This window comes from Astatotilapia calliptera, chromosome 1, assembly GCF_964374335.1.
Source record: "Astatotilapia calliptera chromosome 1, fAstCal68.1, whole genome shotgun sequence".
Taxonomy (NCBI): Eukaryota; Metazoa; Chordata; class Actinopteri; order Cichliformes; family Cichlidae; genus Astatotilapia; species Astatotilapia calliptera.
This window is the reverse complement of record NC_137422.1, coordinates 25,699,611-25,723,971: the sequence shown is the minus strand read 5'-3', so window position 1 is coordinate 25,723,971 and position 24,361 is coordinate 25,699,611. Positions and strand designations below refer to the sequence as shown.

At 39.1% G+C, this 24,361-nt stretch overlaps 2 protein-coding genes across 3 annotated transcripts in view; both read left to right on the top strand.

Annotated features, from left to right (window-relative positions):
* Nucleotides 1–1,282: 1,282 nt before the first annotated feature.
* rnaset2 (ribonuclease T2) lies at nucleotides 1,283–9,839 on the top strand. The gene is made up of 10 exons (XM_026170341.2): nucleotides 1,283–1,455; nucleotides 2,268–2,345; nucleotides 2,461–2,515; nucleotides 6,451–6,500; nucleotides 6,832–6,889; nucleotides 7,506–7,570; nucleotides 8,064–8,177; nucleotides 8,297–8,342; nucleotides 8,456–8,530; nucleotides 8,628–9,839. The coding sequence occupies exons 2-10, from the start codon at nucleotides 2,275–2,277 to the stop codon at nucleotides 8,820–8,822; spliced, it is 729 nt and encodes a 242-aa protein (XP_026026126.1). The 5' UTR covers nucleotides 1,283–1,455; nucleotides 2,268–2,274; the 3' UTR covers nucleotides 8,823–9,839.
* A 998-nt stretch (nucleotides 9,840–10,837) lies between these two features.
* Nucleotides 10,838–24,361, top strand: part of rps6ka2 (ribosomal protein S6 kinase, polypeptide 2) — a 19,525-nt gene continuing 6,001 nt past the window's right edge. For both annotated transcript variants that reach the window (XM_026170317.2, XM_026170309.2), the window contains exons 1-12: nucleotides 10,838–11,546; nucleotides 13,751–13,867; nucleotides 15,142–15,223; nucleotides 15,887–15,967; nucleotides 16,798–16,877; nucleotides 17,167–17,273; nucleotides 17,357–17,394; nucleotides 17,490–17,632; nucleotides 18,435–18,505; nucleotides 18,777–18,865; nucleotides 20,498–20,562; nucleotides 24,211–24,313. In XM_026170317.2, the coding sequence (XP_026026102.2) occupies nucleotides 11,442–11,546; nucleotides 13,751–13,867; nucleotides 15,142–15,223; nucleotides 15,887–15,967; nucleotides 16,798–16,877; nucleotides 17,167–17,273; nucleotides 17,357–17,394; nucleotides 17,490–17,632; nucleotides 18,435–18,505; nucleotides 18,777–18,865; nucleotides 20,498–20,562; nucleotides 24,211–24,313 (1,081 nt within the window). In that variant the 5' untranslated portion in view covers nucleotides 10,838–11,441. The remainder of the gene's footprint in view (nucleotides 11,547–13,750; nucleotides 13,868–15,141; nucleotides 15,224–15,886; nucleotides 15,968–16,797; nucleotides 16,878–17,166; nucleotides 17,274–17,356; nucleotides 17,395–17,489; nucleotides 17,633–18,434; nucleotides 18,506–18,776; nucleotides 18,866–20,497; nucleotides 20,563–24,210; nucleotides 24,314–24,361) is intronic.

Sequence of the window (24,361 nt, the reverse complement as noted above, 5' to 3'; positions counted from 1 at the left end):
TATTACATATCACCATGTCAAGCAGACAGTCAATAATACCCTTTATCCTGACCTCTAATCTCTAAAGCCATGGTTCAGTATAAATAATAATAATAACTGTTTAAATATTCTGTGACTCATCTAGTTAAGTAGAATGGCTTAAGTATAGTCTAGAAATTACAGAAAAAAAGTGTGCGTGTCTGTGTCTATCTGTGTGGTGGTGCTGGGGGTAAAAACAAAACCATAAGCTTTTGTGGTAGGAAAAGAGCCCCCTGTTGGTTGTTTAGTACTATACTCTCCCTGATCATTTTGCTACATCATGGTTAACACTGAGGCTGAAAAACAGATTTTGAAAGCTAAAAACAGACAGTGCAGACATATGGAGTCTAATCAGGCTCTGTTTATGATGGAAAACACTTTTTAACAGCCAGCCTGAAAAGACAAGAGTGAAATAAATTAGAAATGTTCCTTCCATACCTTTAGTTTGACACACTGGCCAATAATGGGGCCTCATATTTATTATGGCTGGCCCATTCATTTAGATGCTAAGTGAAAAGTAACAGGAGAAGCGTACTGTATACAGTACATTTAACCTACTTTATGTTGAAGACAGTTTTGCCAATACTGACCAATTTCTGTTGAAAACATGCATTAATTGGTGCTGACAGAGTAAATCAGCTTTCTCGCGTGTTCACTCTGGGCTTTTTAATCCGCAGACTAGCTGTCACACGCTTCCGTTTTCGTGTTCTGCATAGCTGGTGCCAACTTGTCAAAAAATCCCAAGCAGATGTCAATGTACAAAGTCGCAAATGACATGTGAAGTAAACTCCCCGGTTTTTTTCTAAGCCTAGCATAAGCACGCATATTCAATCCACCAGGCTGTCAAGAAATATGTTTTAAAGAAAATAAAATGACTCAGATTGAATAATTCATTTTTGTGTTCTTGTTTTGATTTTTGTCTCAATAATATCCGTAAAACGTGTCTGTACAAACTCAAAATATGCCTATATTTCTTTTTCTTTCTTTCTGTTTTGTCTTCGCTTTAGCTCAGTGTCTGAATGATCAACCTCATGGTTAACACTGAGGCAGAAAAAGTTGTAATGCTAATGACTGTGTAATACTTTAGTACAGTGATTCTAATATGACGACGATATATTCAACATATTTTTGACTGGAGGATAGGGACGTCTGTACACTGTTGAATCAACGCACCACATTTGAAAATATCACCGGCAGACTCCGGAGAATAAATGAAGCCACCGGTTCTGCTGCGTGATGACGCATGAGCGGAGCATCGCTTCTGATTGGCTAAGTGAACAGGTAGGTAGTGACGCGATGTGGAACATAAACAACAAACAATGGGCTGTCGGTTATAGATCGTGTGAAGTACTTTAACCGACAGAAGCTATTTGTTCGGGAAACTGTTTCACATTTGAGAACTATTGCGAGTTTCGGCTGTGACGTATTTGACGCAAGGTGAGAGATTTTAAAAATATGTTATGTGTGTGTAATACGATCTTTTTGCTGACATAAAAGAGTCGGGCGTTTCACGCTAAATGATTGTTTTTAAACGTCGATAGCTAGGATTATAGTTTTTGCAAATGCATCTACTGTAGCTAATTTTGTCTAATGTAAACTAGTACCGTAAACAATCTAATCACACCGAGTAAAAGGGTCGTTAAAAGTTCTCTGTCGCCATTTCTTTATTTCCTTAACAACAGCGGTGACTCCAGACGATTTTACATTGGGCTTCCAAATGTTTTGTTTGGTCTGAGGGCAAGGTTGTTCCCTTAATCAGAATACAGTTTCACATATAGGTAAACTGAGTCAATAAAAGACCCACAAGTGTGTGTGTGTGTGTGTGTGTGTGTGTGTGTGTGTGTGTGTGTGTGTGTGTGTGTGTGTGTGTGTGTGTGTATATATATAAATTTTTTTTAACAATATTTGTGTTGATAGACATTTCTCTCGACTGTATTTTTCATACCAGGAACAACAAACGGATATTAAAGTAGCTGTCCAAACAGGCCCAATTAATACGTTTGTGAAACTTTGAAGTTATTTAAACAGCATTTTATATCTGTTTGAAGAGCGACAGAAAAACTGCCGGGATAATATTTTTGTCTTATTTTGTGCTTTTTGATTGTTTGTGTGTGTCAGTTACATATTTTCATCAGAATCCACAAAGCTGCGTGCTTACTGATTCCACACTGTATATGTAAAATGTAATGTAGATGTTTAGTTTTACATATAAGCTGCCATTTATTGACTAACCTGCGATTTTATTTTAGGACAACCATGAGGCTCTGCTACCCCTTATTGATATGCCTGGTCCTAACCATGTCCTCATCTTTCATAATTTCATCCAAGTAAGTACAGACAAACACTTAGGAGGTGGTTCATTAGAACGTATAGATTTATGTAACGATAGACTGAATTTGTTTTCTTGGTTTTTGTCTTTTAAGAAATCTTTCTATATTTCAGACACATGTGGACCAAAATGATCCTCACCCATCACTGGCCAACCACTTTCTGTTCGGTGAGTTTGTATAATTAATGAAATCATTGCCCTTTAGTTATCGTAGTTGTGCAGAACCAGTTCCTGTCTTCCAAGTGAAGCAACCTTATATAAAAAAGGAAAAAGTGCACTCATGGCAGCCACACCCAGATTGAACTCTGCTGACTGACTTTTTTATTTTATTTAAAGTGTCATTATTTAATGCCAAGTGCCTCATATTTCACTTGTTCCATTCTTAGTTTTTGGTTCCTTTCCAAAACATTTGAAGTATGCTGGGTTTGATTCAAGCTTATCAAAGTAGTTTCAAGGTCAGTATTATGAAAACACAGGGTTAGTATCACTTCTTACCTGGGTAACACTATGTATCTAACATGATACAGAACGTGTTCTAGTTTTTCAGTAGCAGCTGAAGTCTTTTCTTCATCGGTAGATCAGTAATAAAGCTCTCGTAGACACAACATAACACAATGACTTTCTCGTGTTGACTGCAAACAGTTTTACCACAACTGCACCTTAAGCCCTTGAAACAATTGCTAGAAAAGTCCTTTTATTTAAAAAATGAAAATAATATTATAATCTGTATGATTTTTTTTTTTCATTTGTATCCCATCAGCCATATTTGTGCAATTTGTTCCTTAAACATTTATTGTGCAAGTTATTATTATTATTTATTTATTTATTTATTTATTTATTTATTTATTTATTTATTTTGAGGGGACAGGGGTCATAGTAATGATGCAGAAGTTTAAAAAATTCAAAGAATTAATACTATACTACTGCACAGCTCATTTTTTGAATTAGACACTGTAATTGTAATCCTGCTGATTGGTGAGCTGTGTTATACTCAGTCTGCATTGTCTTTAACCTCATCATACATTTCTATTAGTTTTACTCTCCTTTGTAGACTCAGCCTGTCCGTGTTTGTGATCGTGATTGGTGCCAATGCCACCCCGTTCATTCACTTGTAAATAAGCTGACCCAGGTTTTACAGTCTATCAAGTTAATGGCCACCTTCATGTGATCGCAGCCTGAGTATTAAGATAAGATAAGATAACTCTTTATTGTCATTGCACAGTCATACATAGTACAGTAGTACAATGAAATTGGAAAACTGTCCTACGTCGGCACTACATATAACACAACACGACACAATATGACACATCACAACGCAACAAACAACACAACACAGTATATTAACTTGGTATAAAAAAGAAGAATAAGTGTATGTGTATTGCACACTGTTATTATTGCACATTAATTATTATTGCACCTTGTTATAAATATAAATATTATTATTGTTATTGTTTTAAACATTGTTACCTCCCCCCTAAAAAAAAGTCCAGGGAGGTAGCCAGTCAGGTCAGCTATTTACATTGATCAGGGCTATTGCCCTGTTGTAAAAGCTGTCCTTGAGTCTGTTTGTTCAGGACCTCAGCAGCCTGAACCTCCTGCCAGACGGCAGCAGCTTAAACACCCGGTGTCCTGGGTGTGTGCACCCAGGACACCGGGTGTCCAATGATTTTTGGACACCCGGTGTCCAATGATTTTTTGGGCCATGTTGATGACCCTCTGGAGTGCCTTTCTGTGTGCTGTGGTGCAGCTGGAGAACCACACACCGATGCAATATGTCAGCACACTTTCAATGGAGCAGCGGTAGAAGACGGTCAGCAGCTCCTTCTTCAGGTCCATTTTTCTGAGGATTCTCAGAAAGGGGAGACACTGTTGGGCCTTCTTTAAGACCGCAGAGGTGTTAGAGCTCCATTGGAGGTCTGTGTCTATGTGCACACCCAGAAACTTGAAACTGGAGACCCTTTCCACGCACTCCCCGTTGATGCTGACAGGCTGCAGCTCGGACTTCCTCCTTCTGAAGTCAACTACCAGTTCTTTTGTCTTGGTGGTATTGAGGTCCAGGTTGTTATCGACACACCAATCTGACAGCCTCTGAACTTCAGCTCTGTATGCCGTCTCATCTCCCCCTGAGATGAGCCCCACCACGGTGGTATCATCTGCAAACTTGATGACTGTGTTGTCTGGGTGGAACTAACACAGTCATGTGTGTACAGAGTGTACAGTAGGGGACTCAGTACACAGCCTTGTGGAGAGCCGGTGTTGAGGCTGAGGGCTGAGGAAAGATGAGGCCCCACTCTAACTCTCTGTACACAGTCTGAGAGGAAGTCTCTGATCCAGCGGCAGGTGGTAGAAGGAAGTCCAATTTCCAGCAGTTTAACTATTAGTCTGTCCGGGAGTATCGTATTGAAAGCAGAGCTAAAGTCAACAAAGAGCAGCCTGGCGTAACGGCCCTGCACTTCCAGGTGAGAGATGGTGGTGTGGAGCGTTGTAGCAATGGCATCTTCAGTTGATCTGTTAGCTCTGTATGCGAACTGGAGCGGGTCGAGTGTGGGTGGCAAGCAGGACATGATGTGACGTCGGACCAGTTTCTCGAAGCACTTCATTATAACAGGTGTTAGAGCAACTGGTCGGTAGTCGTTGAGGCTGCTAATGTTAGTACGCTTTGGCAGTGGGACAATTGTGGCTGACTTTAGGCACGGCGGGATGCAGGACTGGGACAGTGAAGTGTTGAAGATCTTAGTGAAGACCCCAGCCAGCTGGTCTGCACAATCTTTTAGGACCTTTGCGGTTACCCCATCTGGTCCGGCGGCCTTCCTGGGGTTCACTGCCCTCAGTGTGTGCCTCACCTCATATTCCTGCACTATGAGGCTTGGGCTGCTGCTGTCCGATGTTTTTGCTGCTGCTGCCTCTGGTCCCTTCACCTCAAAGCGTGCGAAGAAGTGGAGTGTTAGTGTTAGGGGAAGTGAAACCAGATAACAGAAAGTTATCCTGGGTATGTTGACTTCCTTTAGGACAGACCTCAGAACAGTTCTCATATCCCACTGCATCTCTATTGTCAAGCTTTGAACTGAGTCTCCAAAAGGCAGATTTTGTTCATTTCAAGTCATTCTTTAGTAGATTTATGTGTGATTTATGAGGCAGATGTAGCTTTTATGGGAAAAGTGCACCATGTACTAGGGTACAGTTGCATTCAAAAATTGTAAATTTGTGCATAAATACTGACCTGAAACAGTCCTAAGAGTTCATATTTATCTGGAAATAAATACGAGGATAGTGAATTCCTGATAGCTCTGTAATTTGTCTTAAGCTATTTGCAGTTAATTTGAAGCTTTTATTTATGCAATCCTGTTAAGTATTCACAACATCTGAGTCTTTGGCATTTGTTTGTATATTTATTTATTTATTTGGTCGTAGGAGCTTCAAAACGTGCTTAATTATTATCATGCAAAGTGAACAAACTGAGCTTGCAGTTCTCAAATATCATGTGATATCTTTGCGAGCTATTTGGTCGGACGTGTTGAGATTCTCCTTTGTCGAAGTAAGAGTTTCATTGTGATCACAAGTACGCAGTTACCACAACTGACGACACAAAATGAACATCCCCTTTTTTGTGGTCTTTGAAAGCACTTTTCCTGGTAATTATTCTGTCTTGTGAACTTCTCTGACTGAGCATGTCTGTGGGTGTTATATAAGGGTTTATGGCACATACACGACTGTGTCAGAAGGGCATGTCTGATTTGGTAACATCGATGACCCTCGATTAGTTGTACTGTTATTTAGGCATTTTGCTCAGGATGTCAGTTTGAACTAGACGCGTTTCTGGCTGGTCTCGTTTATGTACACTGAAGATGGAAGCAATAAAAATCCACCACTACAAAGAAAAATACAGCGCAACAACACAACAAACTGCAGGCCCCAAATGACCTTAAAAAAACAACAAAACAAATCAACTTCTCAACTTCTCACACACACTGTAGCTTTAAAGGGGTTCCTCATTTCATCAGTCATCAAAGTTCCTGACTGTGTATATACGTTGAATACGTGGTTTCAGTTTCCGATGTGGAATGATTATTAGAGTTGTCTAAATAAATGTTTATATATTTTAGATGGAGCACTGTCAAAGCAACATTAGCCAGTGGACACTACATGGATTCTGGTAAGTGTGTGTGTGTGTGTGTGTGTGTGTGTGTGTGTGTGTGTGTGTGTGTGTGTGTGTGTGTGTGTGTGTGTGTGTGTGTGTGTGTGTGTGTGTAATACATCCCTGATTACAAGGATGTATTACATGTTTTCCACCATACTGTATATATTGAGTGAATAATGAGGTTTTTTACTTGGTGAAAAAATGAAATCTTTGGCCAAACTATTCATTACCACTGTTGTTATTGCTTGGCTGAATTATGTTTGTTTGTTTCTGTTTTGTTTATTTGTTTGCGTCAGTATCCCCTTTTTTCTGTGAGTGAATGAAGTTTGAATCTTTCTTTTTTCAGGCCAGATGGTGGCGCTTTCTGCAATTCTTCATGGCATTTCAACTCTTCCGAAATAGAGGTAAAACACTATTCAGAGTCTTTTTCTAAATATATTTTTTCTTAGGTGAGTGTAACTCACAGAAGATAATATAACACAAGCTTAAATACCAGTTTGCATATATTAAAAAAAGCTGGAATTAGTTCATGAAATGAATACACAAGTCTCCAAATAGCTGTTTTGAAGTGAAGCACCCAAAACTAAAAAAAATACAAATAAGCATAGAAACCATTTGAAAAGGTGAATTTCTCCTGTTTTTATACTTTAGTCCAGGGGTGTCAAACTCAAATACACAGTGGGCCAAAATTCAAAACTGTAACAAAGTCGCTGGCTAACGTTAATATTTATTGAAATATATTTATTCCTCCAGATATAAGAATGAATCTTTTCTTATGGACTCAAACACATTTTGCTAAAAAACTGAATATGGAACAAGCAAAGCTTAATACTAAACAATATATATATTAGCTGTATAATACCAGTAGGCCAGCTCTGATAGTAATTTGGTATGGCTTCACGGGCCAAATGTAATTAGGCTGTGGGCCAAATTTGGCCCGCGGGCCAGAGTTTGACACCTATGCTTTAGACCTTTTAGTGATGAATAAAACAACGCATGCCTTTGCTTGTATGTTTTCAGGACCTGCTCCCAGACATGAAGACGAGTTGGCCTGACTTGTTTGATCCCTTGTCTAATGACTTCTGGTATGTCTGAGCTGCTGGAACTATAGAGCACTTCTACTACCACTTTAGTGTTGCTTTAATTCAGGGATGTGAAATTAATTAAATTAATTTTACATAGTGGCCGATAAACAGTCTGAGGAATAAGATACCAAAATGTTTTTTGTTTTTTGTTTTAATTTACACACAGTTTTTATTAATTCACATAAAATGTTCAATTTTTTTTAATTTACTGTGGACTCGTTGTGCAAAACAAAACAAAAACCCCCAGAAATTGTCATGCAACTGTTTATCTATTCTTTTGGCCAAAAAGGAGGTGTTTTTCAGCAGGAAATTTTCTGCGTTTCTTCATATTTATCATAGCTATCCAGGTGGTAGGATTGGAGTCTTTGCCCCCCAGGATTCATGTTTGACACCCCTGCCTTATACGAATGCTGCTACATGGTCTGTTTGAGCAGTCCAGTGAATCTTTAAGATAATATGAACATTTCCAAATAATTTTATTTGTGTGCTTTAGGAAATATGAGTGGAAGAAACATGGCACGTGCGCAGCCAAAGCCATTTCTCTGAACAGCCAACATAAATACTTCAGCAAGGCACTGGATCTGTATCATACACTGGATTTGGACAGGTACAAACCACTCGCATATTTACACGTTTATACATATGCACACCTGATTCCTGCAGTCCAGTCCGGAGAAACGCATACAGTTATTTTATGTATGGAAATGTCTGTTTTTGTTATTTTAGCATCCTGAAGAAGTTTTCCATCACGCCTTCTCCGCAATACTATAATGTAAGTTTGATTGTATTTGTACAATCCCAGCTTAAATCTTGTTAGAAGTACCTCACAATGTTAAAGGTCATAACTGCAGCTTCTCTTATTTTGCTCCTGATGTGTCTGTGTAGTTTTCATACATTGAAGGAGTAATAGAAAACTTCTACCACGTCAAACCTAAGATCCAGTGTGGCCATTCAACAAAGGTACATTTCAGGTTCACTGAAATTATTTCAAAATGAGTTTTAACACGTCAGCTGTTAAATTGTTAATTGGTATGTTTTTGATTGTTTGTTTTGACAGAATGACAGTTTCCAGGTTTTGGGGCAAATTGAGTTGTGCTTCAACAGTAGTTTCGCCCTGATGGACTGTGAGAAACAAGTTTCCACAGAATCTGATCCTGATAGAGGTTGGGACTATCCCATGAATGTTGACAAGGGATCAGGGTTATCTGTGTGCAACCACGATGTGCCAGTTTACTATCCACCTGTTGAATAATACAAAAAACCCAATATTTTCACAAATTGAAATTGTACAACACACTATGATGATGATTCTTTTTTATTCGAATGCATTTAAATTCTAACTGTGACTTGAATAAAAACTGCCTTTGATTGAAATGTTCTTTTTACGTCCTACAAACCAGGACGCACACTCAGCCACACTCCACTGTCACTTTGTGCTTTGCTGGAATTATATTCCCGTCTGACTCTTACAAGTAGATAAGACTGCCAGTGCGCAGCATGGGTTTCTCTGCAGCACAGCAGGGGCATTATGGTAATTTCAAGTCAGGACAGGCAGGGAGTTTAATATGCTGCACATTTATAAATCTTCGTAGTGTGTATTTTTTTTATTATTGGTAGGCATATTTATTTCTGCATTGCTACATGTGCCTATGTACCACCTATTGTGTGTCCTCTCTCCTGTTTTGGCAGGGGTGTTTGCATTTCTTTGTATATAGTAATGCATGCATATATATATATATATATATATATATATATATATACATATACACACACACACACACACACACAGTGAAATAGATGATATGCATGTTTTGAGGACCATCTTTGTAAGCCCACAGTGCCACTTCTGAAACACTTTATAACTGCCAAGTATGTGTGTTTGATGTTTCCTTTTTAGGTCTGTTTCCATAAATATAAGGTAGTATGCAGTAAATCTTTCATTTATTTCAATATTCATTAAGAGATGTGAGTGTCAGCACAGTACATTACAGAAGATGTTACACAAGTTCACAGCACATCAGTTTTTGCTGACCTATGGCCTGAATAGGGTTTAGCACTTGTTTTGGAAAAGGTTATTTAACACCTCACCGATCTGCACACAGACTTGTTTCTATTGATGCTGTTGGACTGTGGCTTTTTGTTCATAGATGAATTATTTTAAATCTAATGGATTTTATTGTATCTACAGTAGATCAATGCTGTAGTGTGAAATTTCTGAACTAAGCATGTGTATCATTTTTTTCTCTCACAATAAAGCCTTCAATATCTATTCAGTGTCTGCTATAATCATTATGTAAAATGTCATTTTGATATGATGTATTATTTGCTTTAAAAAATTTTACATGCCACAAAACATGGGATGGTTTTAACATGCATCCTGACATGTAGTGTAGTATAGCGTCGTAGTAGTGTCTGTCTATATCGGTGTGTATAAATATTAATGTGATCTACTTATAGATCCTTAATCCCAAACGGACAAAGACACCAATCCATAATCCTGAATCTCCTCCCACAACACCGCACAGCAGCATGACGAAACACATCTGATTACATTTTCATTAGCGGTAAAGTGACCTAACATTCTGTGCCAGTTACATCCAAATATGATCTAACATGAAACGATGCCAAAACCCCACATTTTTAGTCATTTCCAGGTTTAGAGATCACAGTTTGGGCGTTTCAGGTGAACTGCCCTGGATGAAGAATTTTAAACGTAATAAAAAAAGAAAGAAAGAAGAAGAAATTAAGCCTTGGTCAGCCATGGACACTTGACCTAGGTAGAACGCAGTCCTCATTTACCCCTTACCTCCCTCTCAGTTTGGTCTGTATTTCCATCTCCCTCCCCTTTGCTCTCTCTCTTGTTATGTAACACTGCAGTTCTGCAAAGCTGCTGATGTGACAGATCCAAGTACCTACACACACAGACACCCACACCCACTGATCAACCAGATCCCTCTGTACTTGATTGTGATTGTTGTCCTTGTTGCTGTCATCATTATTGATCCCAACATTGATTACTGCTGCCCTCGGGATTTTATTGAACACTGTTACTCTGATGTGATGTGACTGGATCTTAGCCACTCTTTTCCCATCTACTGGTATGCAGCCTACACTGTAGCCCATGTTATTTTGTCATTTGTTTCATTGCCTGTGTGTGTGGAATTGGATGCCACACACAAAAAAAGAAGGGACAGGAGAAGAGGGAGACGGAGAGGTAGCTGGGTTACAACCATGTGACCTCACCAGCTGTTGCTGTATGCTGTTGGGAGAAACGAAGAGGGAGGTGAGGGCCAGGAGCAGGGGCGAGAATAAGAGAGGGAGGGGTGGCACACAATGTGACTGGTGACAATCCCTTGGTCTGCAGAAAGAGAGAGGGAGGTAGGGAGCAGGGGATGAATAAACACATGCACGGGCAGAGATGTGAAGAGGGAGCTCACACACACACGCACCTCCTGATTCAGCGGAACAGATTTATTCGTCACCTCTCCCTGCAGCCTCACGCAGAGAGCCTGATGCAAAACACAAGGCAACCCCAAACCCAGCAGCACAGGTCCCGTTCATCATCCCGCTGTCTGCCTGCGTAGCTTTAAGCCTCTGTCACAACTCTGTCTGCGTGCTCGCCGGTGTCCACTGCAGCTAAGGGACACGGGACCGTCTGAGAAGCCACCAGAGGGACGAGAGGCGCATGCGAATGATGGGAAACCTAAAGAGCGAGGACCGCATTGAGGATGGACCAGTGATGAAGCTGCGAGACAAATAAACGAACCAATAAAAGATCCATTTCTACCCTAGGACCCCCGGCAGGGGACATGATTATCATTATGGGATAGATGCACAAAGGGGGGAGAGAGAGAGAAATCTGCTCGTTGCCATGGATACCAGCACGCGAAAATTCACGGTGAGGAGATGGTTTTCTATTTACCTGAAGAACAAGGCGGCAAGAAACAAAAACACCGCTGGGTTCTGCCAGGTGGAGGTGAGTGGCCTTAGCAGATCATTTGGACACAAATGCAAATATGTTTGCTGTAAGGGGGGCTGCATCACATTTGCACCATGTGCGTTTGTGGGAATGTAACAGCCCAGACACCAGCTCACATGTGCAGCAGACAGTGGACTGCGTGTGTGTGTGAACAGTCCGTGTGCACATGGGAATGATAGTGGAAAGAATGTGTGTTATTTGGTTTGTTTTGGAGTGTTTCAGGAGTCACTGCTGCGTCGTTCTACAGCTGTTGCTGCTTTCTCTGGCCGTGGGGAAGCTAGAAAATAGAGGAATACGAAGGGAGTCACTGTGCTGTGACGGACATAGAGAGAGAGAGAGAGAAGTTGTATGGAAATATAGTCAGACAGAAACGCTAACGGGCAAACAAGCAACAAGGCAGGCAGGTTGATAGATAAATGGATACAGACAGATTGATTCAGCGGTCAGCCTCAGCAGTGGAGGTTTATTTATAGCCCAAACAAAGCAGCAGGGCAGAGAGAGGCAGTGAGTCTTTTGTTGCAGATCTACCTGAATGTTTTGGATATTAATGGAGCAAAACCTCACCTTATCCCTCCCTTTTCTTTGTAAAGGTGTGCTGATGAATCATCTTTATAGGCTACCGTTAACGTGATTGTTTTATTTTAGCAAATGCCTGCCTGCTTGAGTTTGTTTACCTGTCTAGTCGCCTGTCCCTGGAATGGGATGCTCTGATGCTCCATCAGGAGTAGGTGGAAATTACTCAGGCGACCTTGTTTAAGGAATAAACCAGCAATTAAAGAAAAGAAGGGAGCAGTTTGCTCAGTATGAGTTGAAACTTTCCAGCATGTTACAGTTGAAGCCAGGCCTTCAATGACCTCAAAGTGACTGGTGAAAAATCCCATTACAGTAAGTTGGACTTTATATTTTTAGTGTGTAAATTAGCTCATGGATTGATTTGATCGAAGTGCATCAACATGCAAAATACTATATAATACAAACTGATATTTCAGTCACCCATTTATAATCCAATTCAGTTTTAAACAGTAAAATCTACAAAATGGCCGTTAAATATAACCTATTTTGCACATTTGCAAAAATGTTATCGTTTCATCTTCAAACTGGAAGAGATCTTCATCTCTTCATCTTACTTGAATCTATTGTACGTGTGTTGTGGGTTATAGATCTATATTCTTGCTATTCACTTATGTCAGTAATTGTATGGTTTTTAGACTTCCACTGTCTACACTGGTATGGCATAGTTCGTATTAGTCATTATTGTACTATCAAGATGAGAACCTTTCCTATGTTGTTTTCTTGATGGTACATCAATCTGGAAAATCAGACTGCAATTACCTCTGAATTCCTGATAGTTAGGAAAATAGTTTGGAGAAACCAGCTGTTTTATCCTTGCTATAATGACAATAACATTTGAAGGCTGTATTTATTTTTCATGACTTGCTTTGGTGGACGTTTCTGGTTTAAGGGGAACTGTAGGTGGGAGATGGCATCAAAAGACTTGCCGTCACTGGAGAAATGAGACCATGTGATTATTTTCAGCCTCATGTGAACGTTCAGTCACTCTGGCTCCCAGATCGAGGGAAGCATTTCTTTCTCTTATCAAACTATTCCACGAGGATGGGTTAGTAGCTGATCACAAGCTGCATTAAATGCATAAAAGGGTATGAAAATACCTCAGCCAAGTGATTCTTCAGGACAGACAGAATCTTATCATATACTAAAAATGAAGGTTATCTAACAGGTTTCATCAAACAAGTGGAGGCTAGAAGAATCGATTTATAACCATTACCCATATTTACCAAGTCCTGATAGTGTTTTGTACAGAATTACAGTATAAAAGAAGTTGCAGTGTATATCATATTGTCACAATATCCAGTCTAAGCCTTGCCTCTTGTTGAAAGTTGGTCATTCACTTCATTAAGCAAACTGAATAGGCTGAAAAAGGCAGCTTACACTGTGCATGATTTCCAGTGACCTCAGCCAATATCTTGATAGCAATATAATGGCTTGTAGATGACTATCTATCTTTAGGTATGGATTTAATGAGTAATTATTACATTGATGGCCTTTTTAAATGCACATTGAGGTTATAGGGACAGAATTTAATCATTGCTCATATGTTGTAAAGTGTAATTTATTAACTCGTTTAAATCTCACCTTAACCCTAATCTACCAATAATGACTTCTATCTTTTCTTTCATCAGGATGACAGTGTACTTAAGGAGTTTGACATCAGCCACCATGTTAAGGAGGGCTGTGAGAAAGCAGACCCTTCACAGTTCCAACTGCTTAAAGTGCTGGGACAGGGATCCTATGGAAAGGTACAATGTGCAACCATTTACTTACTGCAGCTTTAAGGCTTTAATCTGATAAAAGTGATGGGACACTGACCTTACGGAAAATATCAGTGTTGACAATAAAAAAACATAAATAACCTTAAAAAGTCTAGAAGGTCACCTCTGAGGCTACATGTATTTGGTATAATGATCATGTTAATATTTTTTATTCCTCTCGGTTTTATTAGAATATGTGGACTTCTCACTTGATGATGCCCAAAAGTAAGTGCACATTCGTGTGACTGTTGAGCACTTCATCCAGACACCATCAGCATTAATATGCTGCTGTAATTGCCTCCAGTCCTGTGGGAAGTATTTCCAAGATAGCCTGAAACCACACTGCAGGAATTTGCTCCTGCTCAGACACCAGAACGTTAAGGTCAGACAGTGATGTGGTGCAATATGGTCTGCCTCGCAGTCAGTGCTGCAAGTCCTCCCAAAGGTGTTGGATTCAGTTGAAGTGAGAGGTCTGTGCAGATTGGTCAAAGCTTTTCACACAAACTCAAGAAATCGTGGGGGTTTTTTTGTACTTGCTTTATGCTATTGAAAAGAGGCGAGCATTTCTTAAAATGCAACTGTAAAAAAGAAAGTGCACTATTGTTCAGTCCACTTAGAACTAAGGTCCTGCTTAACTCTAAAAAACTAGATTCAAATGAGCCAGGAGATGTCCACTTACCTTTTGGCACAGTGAATATATGCGTGTCTGATTTCAGTGCCGCAGCTGATTATGCTTTACCAGCCAATCATCTGCTAATGATAAGCCATCTAGTTCTAATTATCTGTAGATTAGCTGCCTTGACAACGGTTTCACAGATCACCAAGTTTATTTAAATTAGTAAAGGCTCACTGATTTGTTAATGTTACTGTAGATTAGAGATCGGAATGGGCCTTACATGAAACATCAGCAGATGTTGGCATGTGGCTGCCGTTTCCAAGGCTGCAGGCATGGACAAAAGGTCACGTCACAGTGTGGCTTAGACAGCATGTTTACATAGCTTGCTATATGTCTGCTAAATTATTGCAGACCTTGTTTAAATCGTAGCTGTTGTCTCTGTTGCACTGAAACCACATTGATGTGGCTCTTTTATGTAACGTGATGGTAACTTGCTCCGGCTTGGTAACCTACAAAGGGTGAATATAGCATTTTTAAATGTTGTGAAATATAAATGACAAGTTTGTTTTTTTTCTTTTGTTTCAGAAACGTCACTACGAAAGAACAGTTGCACAAAATGTGATGTTTATGGTAATTATCATTGCAGGTGTTTCTGGTTAGAAAAATAAGAGGAGTGGACAGAGGACAGCTATATGCCATGAAGGTCCTGAAGAAGGCAACGCTAAAAGGTGATTTAGTGCAAATACACTTGGCATATTGCCCCATTGGCATCATTTCAAATAGTAATAATAATTTTTTAAAAAATTTCTTTCAAACAAAGCCCTTTTGTATCATGTTCTTGTTATTGGCTATATTTAAAGAAAGAAACAAAACAAGCACAGCTCCACAGAGGATTGGATCTGAGTCATGGTCATTTGTTAAAATTATTATTGGTTTAGTAGAGGAGCAATAGATATATCATTGCCCAAGTTCTCACAGTGCCCTACATTCAAGGGGATTTTGGGTAAAAGAGGTTAGTTTGTACTTTTGATTCAGATAAACTGTTTTGCGTCAGCCGAGATTATTGTAAACAGGGGTGTACTGTAAAAGCAGGTTCAGATGTCATGTGCTGATTTAGTGACTTTGTACAAGCCTTAATCCTCTTAACCTGCACCTCTGGAATCTAAAGAGTTACACTGTCATCTTGTCAAGCAGACAGATGTTGCAATAACACTGTTATTGTGGTTTTCATTTCACTATAAACCAGCTACACTGGATTTAATTTACCTTAATTTCAAGGAAATGCATTCTTATCCTACATAACACGTACTCGTGTTATTAGACTTGTGACATTTTACAGAATGAACTGGCTGAAACTTCATTAAAAAGACTGCCTTCTATCTCCTACTCAGTTCGGGATCGTGTGCGATCGAAGATGGAAAGAGATATACTGGCTGAAGTGAACCACCCATTTATAGTTAAACTTCACTATGGTGAGTATGAATTACTTGTGCTTTTTCAGCATGTATGTGTTGGAATCTATTGGCCTTATACATGTAGAATGATACATAGTGTTAATAGTGAATGTTTGGCCATTAAACATGGCCTAAGATTTGAAGTAATCAGGTCAGCATATGTACAAGTAATAAGGCAAAAACTCAGATTGCCCTAAATGCTCTATTTCAGAGTTTTTTTCTTTTCTTGGTTGTGTGCTGTTTTCCGAATAGCATCCACTTAAAGGGAAAATTGAGTTTAAGTAGGGGAAAGAAAGCTGAAGTGGCTTATTTCAGACAGTAGATGAACCAAGGGTTAGTAGTAAAGCCCAGTACAGGGCAAATAAGGATATTGTTGAACTATGAATCATGCAAAGCTACTTTAATAGAGTTAAGGAATAAAGGTGTGGAACCAGAAATGAGCATAGAAAAATTGTGTTGGGTAAGTCATTATTTGTTTAATAAATGTTGTTTAGCGTTGGTCTATATTCCTCGTCCCTGTAGTTCTAAATCAACAGCTAGTGTCTGTTTAAATGGGGCTGTGTGCTGTTGGGGGACTTCAGCGGGGCAGTTGACTAATTAGTCATTTTGATCTGTTACACAAAGACAAGGTGACATTTCACAAGTCATTTTTCTCATTGCATACATGTTCAAAAATGAGGGAAGTCATTGTAGTCTGCCCTTATTTGTATCTATACACAACTGCAGATAAATGTGCAGACTGTGCACAAAATAATAGAATACTTTATAGTCCTCAATACAGCAATTAAAGCCTCAAGACGTGTTTAACTTGCATTTCTGTTTGTGCATGTACTTATGTATTTGTGTAGCCTTCCAGACAGAAGGGAAGCTCTACCTGATCCTGGATTTCCTCCGAGGAGGAGACCTTTTTACTCGTCTGTCCAAGGAGGTAGGCTTCCTGGTTCAAATCATAATCCACTTCTCACTGTTTGTTATGGGAAGGTGTTTGTATAACTCCCATCATTCGCCTGTGAAAGAGATCAAAGACAGTCATTTTTTTTGTACTTTAAAGGAGGCACACATATTGAGACAATGTGCCATAGTTCGGTTGGCTCTGGTGAAAAGCGAATTTCATAGGAGAGAGCTCAAAAACAAATATGTGAATCAATAACAGACCAGTTTCCCCTTACTTTTCGTTTTTGCACATTATATTTAATACATTTGTTCATTTGTACTAGGTAATGTTCACAGAAGAGGATGTGAAGTTTTACCTTGCAGAGCTGGCTTTGGCCTTGGACCATTTACACAGTCTGGGGATCATCTACAGGGATCTCAAGCCTGAAAAGTACTAGCTCATAAACATCCCTTTTATGCATTTTAGAAAAAATATTTCGATGCTGATTTTAAAGTTCTCTTCTCCCTCTTAAGCATTCTTCTGGATGAAGAAGGACATATTAAGATTACAGGTCAGTACATCTGACTGAAAACTGTAATTCTCTGCTTTTCTGTCTCTATTTGTCTTTTGACTATGATCCCCTTTTGTCTCTGTCTCACTATCCAGACTTTGGCTTGAGTAAGGAAGCTATTGACCATGATAAAAGGGCTTATTCCTTCTGTGGAACAATAGAGTACATGGCTCCAGAGGTTGTAAACAGGAGAGGTCATACACAAAGCGCTGACTGGTGGTCATTTGGCGTGCTTATGGTAAGTCTTTTACTTTGATAGTCTCTCTACACTTCTGACATGCATGACTAATTTTCCTTCTGAGCATGCAGTCACTCTGCTGGCTTGTATGTTTTATCTAATAATGAATTAACTACAAACTCAGTTCTTAGATAATATGCCAGTGCACTGATTTCTTCGTTTGGCTTTCCTCTGGCAGTAAAACAACTTTAATTACTGTATTTGGCAGATTAGGTCCCATTATTTTCAGCAAACGTGCATCTGCTGGATGCTGCTTGTTTCGCTAGCCTGGTGGCTTACTTTACTAATACTGAGAGGTTAAACATTCACTGACAGCTGGCAGCTACATTAGGTCACCAGGGGAAGATGTCAACCCTGTCTGCCCTTGTCTGGTGTTAGGAATGTACTGATATTAAAATAAACAAATAAATAGATTTCTCAATGTGCTGTAGAGATATTGAAAAGTAAAAGAGATTACTGAAAAAAAGAGAACTCCTTCACATTGTAATCCAATCTTTAATGTGGGTGAATACCATTGGGTGTGGCAAAGTCTATTATCAGGGTGCACAGTAGGTTAGGTTTGTTACAGTGTTAACCAGTGTATATCTTTATTTTATGCCTCTCAGCCTTTTCCAGTTAAATGTGATTTAGGTCATGGTATTATGCGTTAATTTCAACAGCTTTGTTTCTGATTTGGCCCGTTTGCAGTGGAAGTCAAATGACTAATAAAATTTGAAGCAAGCATGCTAATGAGATAATCCACCTCCACAGCTTCCATTATTGGGCGGACGTGTTTTGACAGTTGTTTCGTTGTGTTTTCCAGTTTGAAATGTTGACGGGATCATTACCCTTTCAAGGAAAAGATCGGAAAGAAACAATGGCACTTATTCTAAAGTAAGACTAATTATTGTTGCTATTTTATTGAACCTTCACATCTTTTGCAGGATGTAATGTTTAAAAATTCTTATCTGTTTCCCATTGTCCAACTGCATTTCAATTATCTATATTGTATCTTTGATTTCTGAGGGTTGCTTTATAGGATAAGCTGCTTATATAAATCTGCAATTATTAACCTCAAGAGATCCACTATACCTGAATGAACATAAAAATAAACTGTCAGCAGACATAAACATGCATAAACCTGTTTCTTGGCTTGTGTGTTCAGGGCTAAGCTGGGAATGCCACAGTTCCTCAGTCCTGAAGTGCAGAGTTTATTAAGAGCGCTCTTCAAGAGAAATCCTGCTAATCGACTTGGTATGTATAAAAACCTTGAACAATGACAATTAAATGTGTTTTTAGAATAAATTTAGAAACTTAAACATCAGCAGTTTGTGTCCATTTGGATAACTTTTGAAGTCACTTCTTATTTTACACACTCTCTGGTCTCTTGTAATAGGTACACCTAATCAGCACCTCATTTGGGCAAATATTTTAGCAATTCAGCAGCAAATTGCATCACATGTCACATGTTTGGCATGTAGACATGGTCAGGATAACCTGCTGAAGTTCAAATGTGGCATTAGAATGGAGTGAAAGGTGAGCTGAGTGACTTTGACTGTAGCAGGGTTGTTGGTGTCAAATGGGCTGATCTGTATATTTCAGAAACTGTTCTGATCTACTGGGATTTTCCCACATGTTTAGTGAGTGGCAGCTCTCTGAGCAAAAATGCCCTGTTGATGTAGAAGAGCATGAATGAATATACAATACATTGAACCACATGGGCTACAGCAGCAGAAGACCACACCTCATGCTGCTCCTGTCAGCTAGAACAGGAAACTGAGGATATGCTCACCCAACTGGACAACAGAAGCCTGGAAGAAAAAAGTTTCCTGGTCTTATGAGTATCAATTTCTGCTGCAACATTTATATGACAGGGTCAGAAATTTGTTTACACATGAAAGCATGGGTCCATCCTGCCTTGTAGGAGGGTTACGGCTGCTTATGATGGTGTAATAGTGTGGGGCATATTTTCTTGGTACATTTTGACCCCTTAGTATCAACATATCACATTTACCTGAATATTGTTAATGACCATGTACATCCCTTTATCCCTTTATAGTGTACCCATCTTCTGATGGCTGCTTCTGGCAGGATAATGTGTCGTGTCGCAAAGCTCAGATAATCAAAAATGGTTTCTTGAACATGACAATGAGTTCACTGTACTCAAATGGCCTCTATAATCACCAGATTTCAATCCAATAGAGCACTTTTGGGATGTGGTGAGACGGGAGATTTAGAGCAATTGTGTGATCCTATCTAAATCTCTGAGGAATGTTTCCATCACCTTGTTGAGTCTGTAGTGTGAAGCATTAAGAAAATTCTCAAGGGAAAAGTACCAGTACTAACAAGGTGCTAATTTGGTTTAAAAAAAAAATAAATCTATTCATATTACAAATGTACCACATATAACACTAGAAATGATACTTTGTCCATTCATGGTTTACAAGAAATTCACCTGCTAAATTCATGATCATTTTAACAGTGATTTAAATGCAAGAGTGAGATAGCTCTCAAGAGCCTTAAAAAAAATCACTAAGGGAAGTCGTCGCCCTGGAAACAGCTGTTTGACCTGTTGCCCTGTGGTAGATGTTACATTTCCACCAAAATAAAGGATAAATAGATTAAAGAACAGTTTTTTAAATGCACCATGGCATGGCGGATTTATTTATTTATTTGTAGTTTTTACTCCTTCATATCCATAATTATTTATTATCTTCAACTGAAAGGGTTTGTTTTACTGTGTGAATGATTGTTGAAGTGTGTGAATTGATTTTATTTTGGAGGTACATGCGGATGTAGCATTTCAGTTTTATTACATCTTGTGATTTAATGACAATAAAAGGCATTGCGGTTGATTCTGATTCTCTTAATCTGTGTTACTTATAGGTGCAGGACCAGATGGAGTAGAAGAAATAAAAAGGCACCGCTTCTTTGCATCAATAGACTGGAATGTAAGCATAATTTATTAAGAGTATTCTGCAATATAGATATTTGGGTACTATAAACTTGTATTATACCGTTATTGTCTTATAACCACTGTCTTTCTCACATTTACGAATAATAATTTCTTACTGCATCAACTACATTGCTGTTGTAGTTTTAAAGTGCAGTAATGAGATTATTGACCTGAGTTAAACTTAAAATCAGCATCACATGGATCAGGTTTACTTGGTCAAGACAACTCCTCCTTCACTTCCTCAAGAGTTGTCCATAGTCACGGCACTTTAACATGCTCATGTGATGTTGGTTAGCAGCAAAACCCCAAACTTCCTTTTCTGTCCATCTTGCCTAACTTTTTTTGCAACTAATCTTCTTATCTGTAAAAGCCTTTGTCTCAGAAAGTTGGCTCATGTGCAAATGTTTTCACTAAAGTCTTTATCCTAACTATCTTTATCTAACCTTGAGACCTCAGCTCCTTTGGATGTACAGTGAAAAACAATTTGCCCCCTTGGCGTTCTTCAAAATGCAAGCTGTGCTTATTGCATGTTAGAAAACAAAGCCCTCCTACACTATTTGTGGGCTGAAACATTTGTCAACAGAAGCAGAAAAAATATTCATGTCATTTTTATAAATTTGAAGATTGCATTTCTGATAGGGCTATTTCATTCCCATTCCATTCATCCAGCATTACTTTAAAAAAGTGACACATATTCATGTTGGTTACACACCACCAAGCCTGCTGGCTGCCATAAAAGGGGATTTGGTTTTTCTCTCTCCTTTAAATCAGTTTTAAAAGCAGAAATCTCAGCAAAGCAATCATAGACTCATTTGTTTTATTGATTGTAATCATCCTCCCTATAAATATCTGCTCTGATCTCTTAAAGCACCCTTCCTTTTTAATCACAGATGTTTGGAAGGCTTGGGACTCTCATTTATCTGCTTTTGTGAATTATGGCGCTCTTATTTCTATCAGAATCCACTATCATCGGCTTTACATGCTCGCTAATCTCTGCCCTCACCGCGGGTTCCCATTGCTGCCCTCCTCACTACATTACTACCTGCTCACTTCCACACAACATGCTCCCATTTACACATGGTGTTGCTGGCTTGATGTGACAACTGTCAGTAAGAGGCTTATGCTCTATTCTGCACTATGCTAATTAAATCACTGTACTCTATCAGGCAGAATGATTCCACATCATTCATCAGAACCTTTTCTGACTTTGCGGTCTTAGCCTTTCTTTAATGTCTTGATCTTTGAAATAGTAAAGATTTGTAGCCTCATTTTCTCAACACTATCAAATGAAAACCAAATACTCAAATGCATCAACACTTCCCAATTTCTAATAGTCTCTGTTGGTTACTTTCCATGTATGCTAGTAATAGGAACCCAGAAAGATTGTTCCCTTTAATGGGCACTGCAATGGTGACATCTGCAGGCTATACTCAGTATTACAGCAGGTGCCTTTCTGCTGCTGTATAATAGCTATACAACCAGCCACCAGTCTTTACTTCATATTAATTTTTTATAATTTTTTCCCATTAGTGGATATTCACATTTATTCAGAAGTCCTGAGAGGTGTTTCAAGATAGGTGCCAAGTTGCAGCACTTGCTTCTAGAAGGACCTTGTTGTATTCTGTCACATTCTAATTTGCTCTACTTTTTTCCTTTTTTTTTTTTTTAACTTCGGTTAATGAATAATTGAATATGATAGTCAGTGAAGAGCAAAATATATTGTATGATGGATGGTTGCGTGGTGGTTAGCACTGTTGCTTGAGTTCAGCTCCACCATCTGGGTGGGGCTTCTCTGTGTGGAGTTTACATGCTCTCCTTGTGTTTCCGTGGGTTCTCTCTGGTTTTCTTCCACACTCCAAAGAATGCAATTATTGGGGTAATGGATGATTTGAAGTTGCCCATGTGAGTGTGAATGGTTGTCTGTCTCACTGTGTTAGCCCTGCGATAGACTCCCCCACAACTCTGACAAGGATCAATCAATCAATCAATCAAGGCTTTATTCGCCACGTGCAGGTTGCCCTGCAGTGAAATAGGACCCCCCCCACCCCCCCAACCTTACACACACAACACAGACATCACATGGGGATACAGGTCGGAGATCGGTAGCATTACAGAAAAAAAATACTGAAATAAACACTACAATGGGAAAGTACAAGAGGAAAAAAAAGAGGGGCTCAGACCCGTCGTGTTCCCAGGAGGGAACAAGCATCGAAGGCATTTGGAAAGAGAGGGGGGATGAGTGTGTGCATATCAGTGTATATGTATGTGTGTGCGTGTCCAGAGTTCAGCTGAGACAGTGTCCTTCGCCCTGCTAGGCTAAGTAAACAGTCTTCCAGCCAACCCAGGTGGCCTTGCATGGAATGGGAAGGAACAGACTAAACACAGTCGTTATCAGGGTGTTTTTGTTTGGCTCCAGCCTTGCGACCGCAACTGGCGCCGAAAGGGTATCCGCATGAAGTGATGGTGCTTTTTACTTTAGTGCGAACAGCTCATATGAATTTCAAAGCCGTTCTAACAGTCCAACACTGGTCTCTCAATCTCCCGTTGGAGAGCCGTGAGCTTCTCCATGATGTTATCAAACTTGCGCTCTGTGATGTTGTCATTCTTGTGCTCAAAGAGCTGATTCTGAGAACTCACGACCACAGTGAGCCTCCCCAAGATGTAATCCAATTTGCGCTCAGAGATGTTATTCCGAGCGAGCCCTTCCAAGATGTAATCCAGTCTGCACTCAGAGATCTTATTCTGAGTATTCACAGCAGCCGTAAGCCTCTCCAAGATCTTATCCATGCTGCACTCAATGAGGATAAGCAGAAGAGTTGAATGAATGGATGAATGAATGAATGAATGAATGAATGAATGAATGGATGGTGTAACAAGTGCTACAGTTTTGCACAGTGTCTGTCTGCTAGCTAATGGTACAGTGGCTGTACCCAGTGAGGAAAAAATGATAAAGTGGGATAATATCACTCGAGACAGAGAAAGGTATAAGAAAAAACAGGAAGATGAGAGATTATTTTCTAAGGTAAGGACTCCTTAGCAAGTCATATTATAATATGACAAAATAAAGTTGTCCTAAATCATTTTAATTTTTTTTAATTGGATATTGGATCTGTACATACATTGTCTGGATATTTCCAATTCTGAAACTATATTACAAGAAAAGTCCATGTCAATCAAAGTATATACTTGACTGTAAGGGCAGGCTAAACTGGGAAGTTTAATGGTTACAGTGATGAACTGGTGAAGGGCAGACTTATTCATAGAAAATGCTCTTAAACTGGTTGTTGTTCTCTTTTCTTTTTTTTTTTAAATTGTTTTAATTTGTAATATTAAAAAATATTTTACAACTTACAACAATTGTTTAGTATAGCACTTTGGGCAACTATTTTTCCGTGTTTAAATAAATAAATGTTACTTATTTGTCTTATTTGTGTGCAAACCTAGCAAACTTGTGGACTATTTTTTATCAGATCTGACTGAAATAATCATTTTTTCCCCCCCAAACACGCTATAGTCAAAGCTTATACATCGTGTTTTCTTCTGACTTTTATACCTCCTTTACAGATCATGTGTCATTTGTGTTGAATTCAGCTGCTGGTGTAACAGTATTCCAATTTCTCGGGTTTTTTTTGCTCATTCATAGAAGCTGTACAAGAAGGAAGTGAGGCCTCCTTTCAAACCAACCGTTGGCAGACCTGAAGACACTTTCCATTTTGACCCTGAGTTCACCTCCAGAACACCTACTGGTAACTAAAGCATGTAGACACACATGCAAATACAGAATTAATGTATAG

Coding starts and splice junctions, on each gene's coding strand:
- rnaset2 (XM_026170341.2), top strand. CDS start 2,275: ATGAGGCTCTGCTACCCCTTATTGATATGCCTGGTCCTAACCATGTCC. Junction 6,890..7,505: donor TCAACTCTTCCGAAATAGAG/GTAAAACACTAT, acceptor GTATGTTTTCAG/GACCTGCTCCCAGACATGAA. Junction 8,531..8,627: donor AGTGTGGCCATTCAACAAAG/GTACATTTCAGG, acceptor TTGTTTTGACAG/AATGACAGTTTCCAGGTTTT.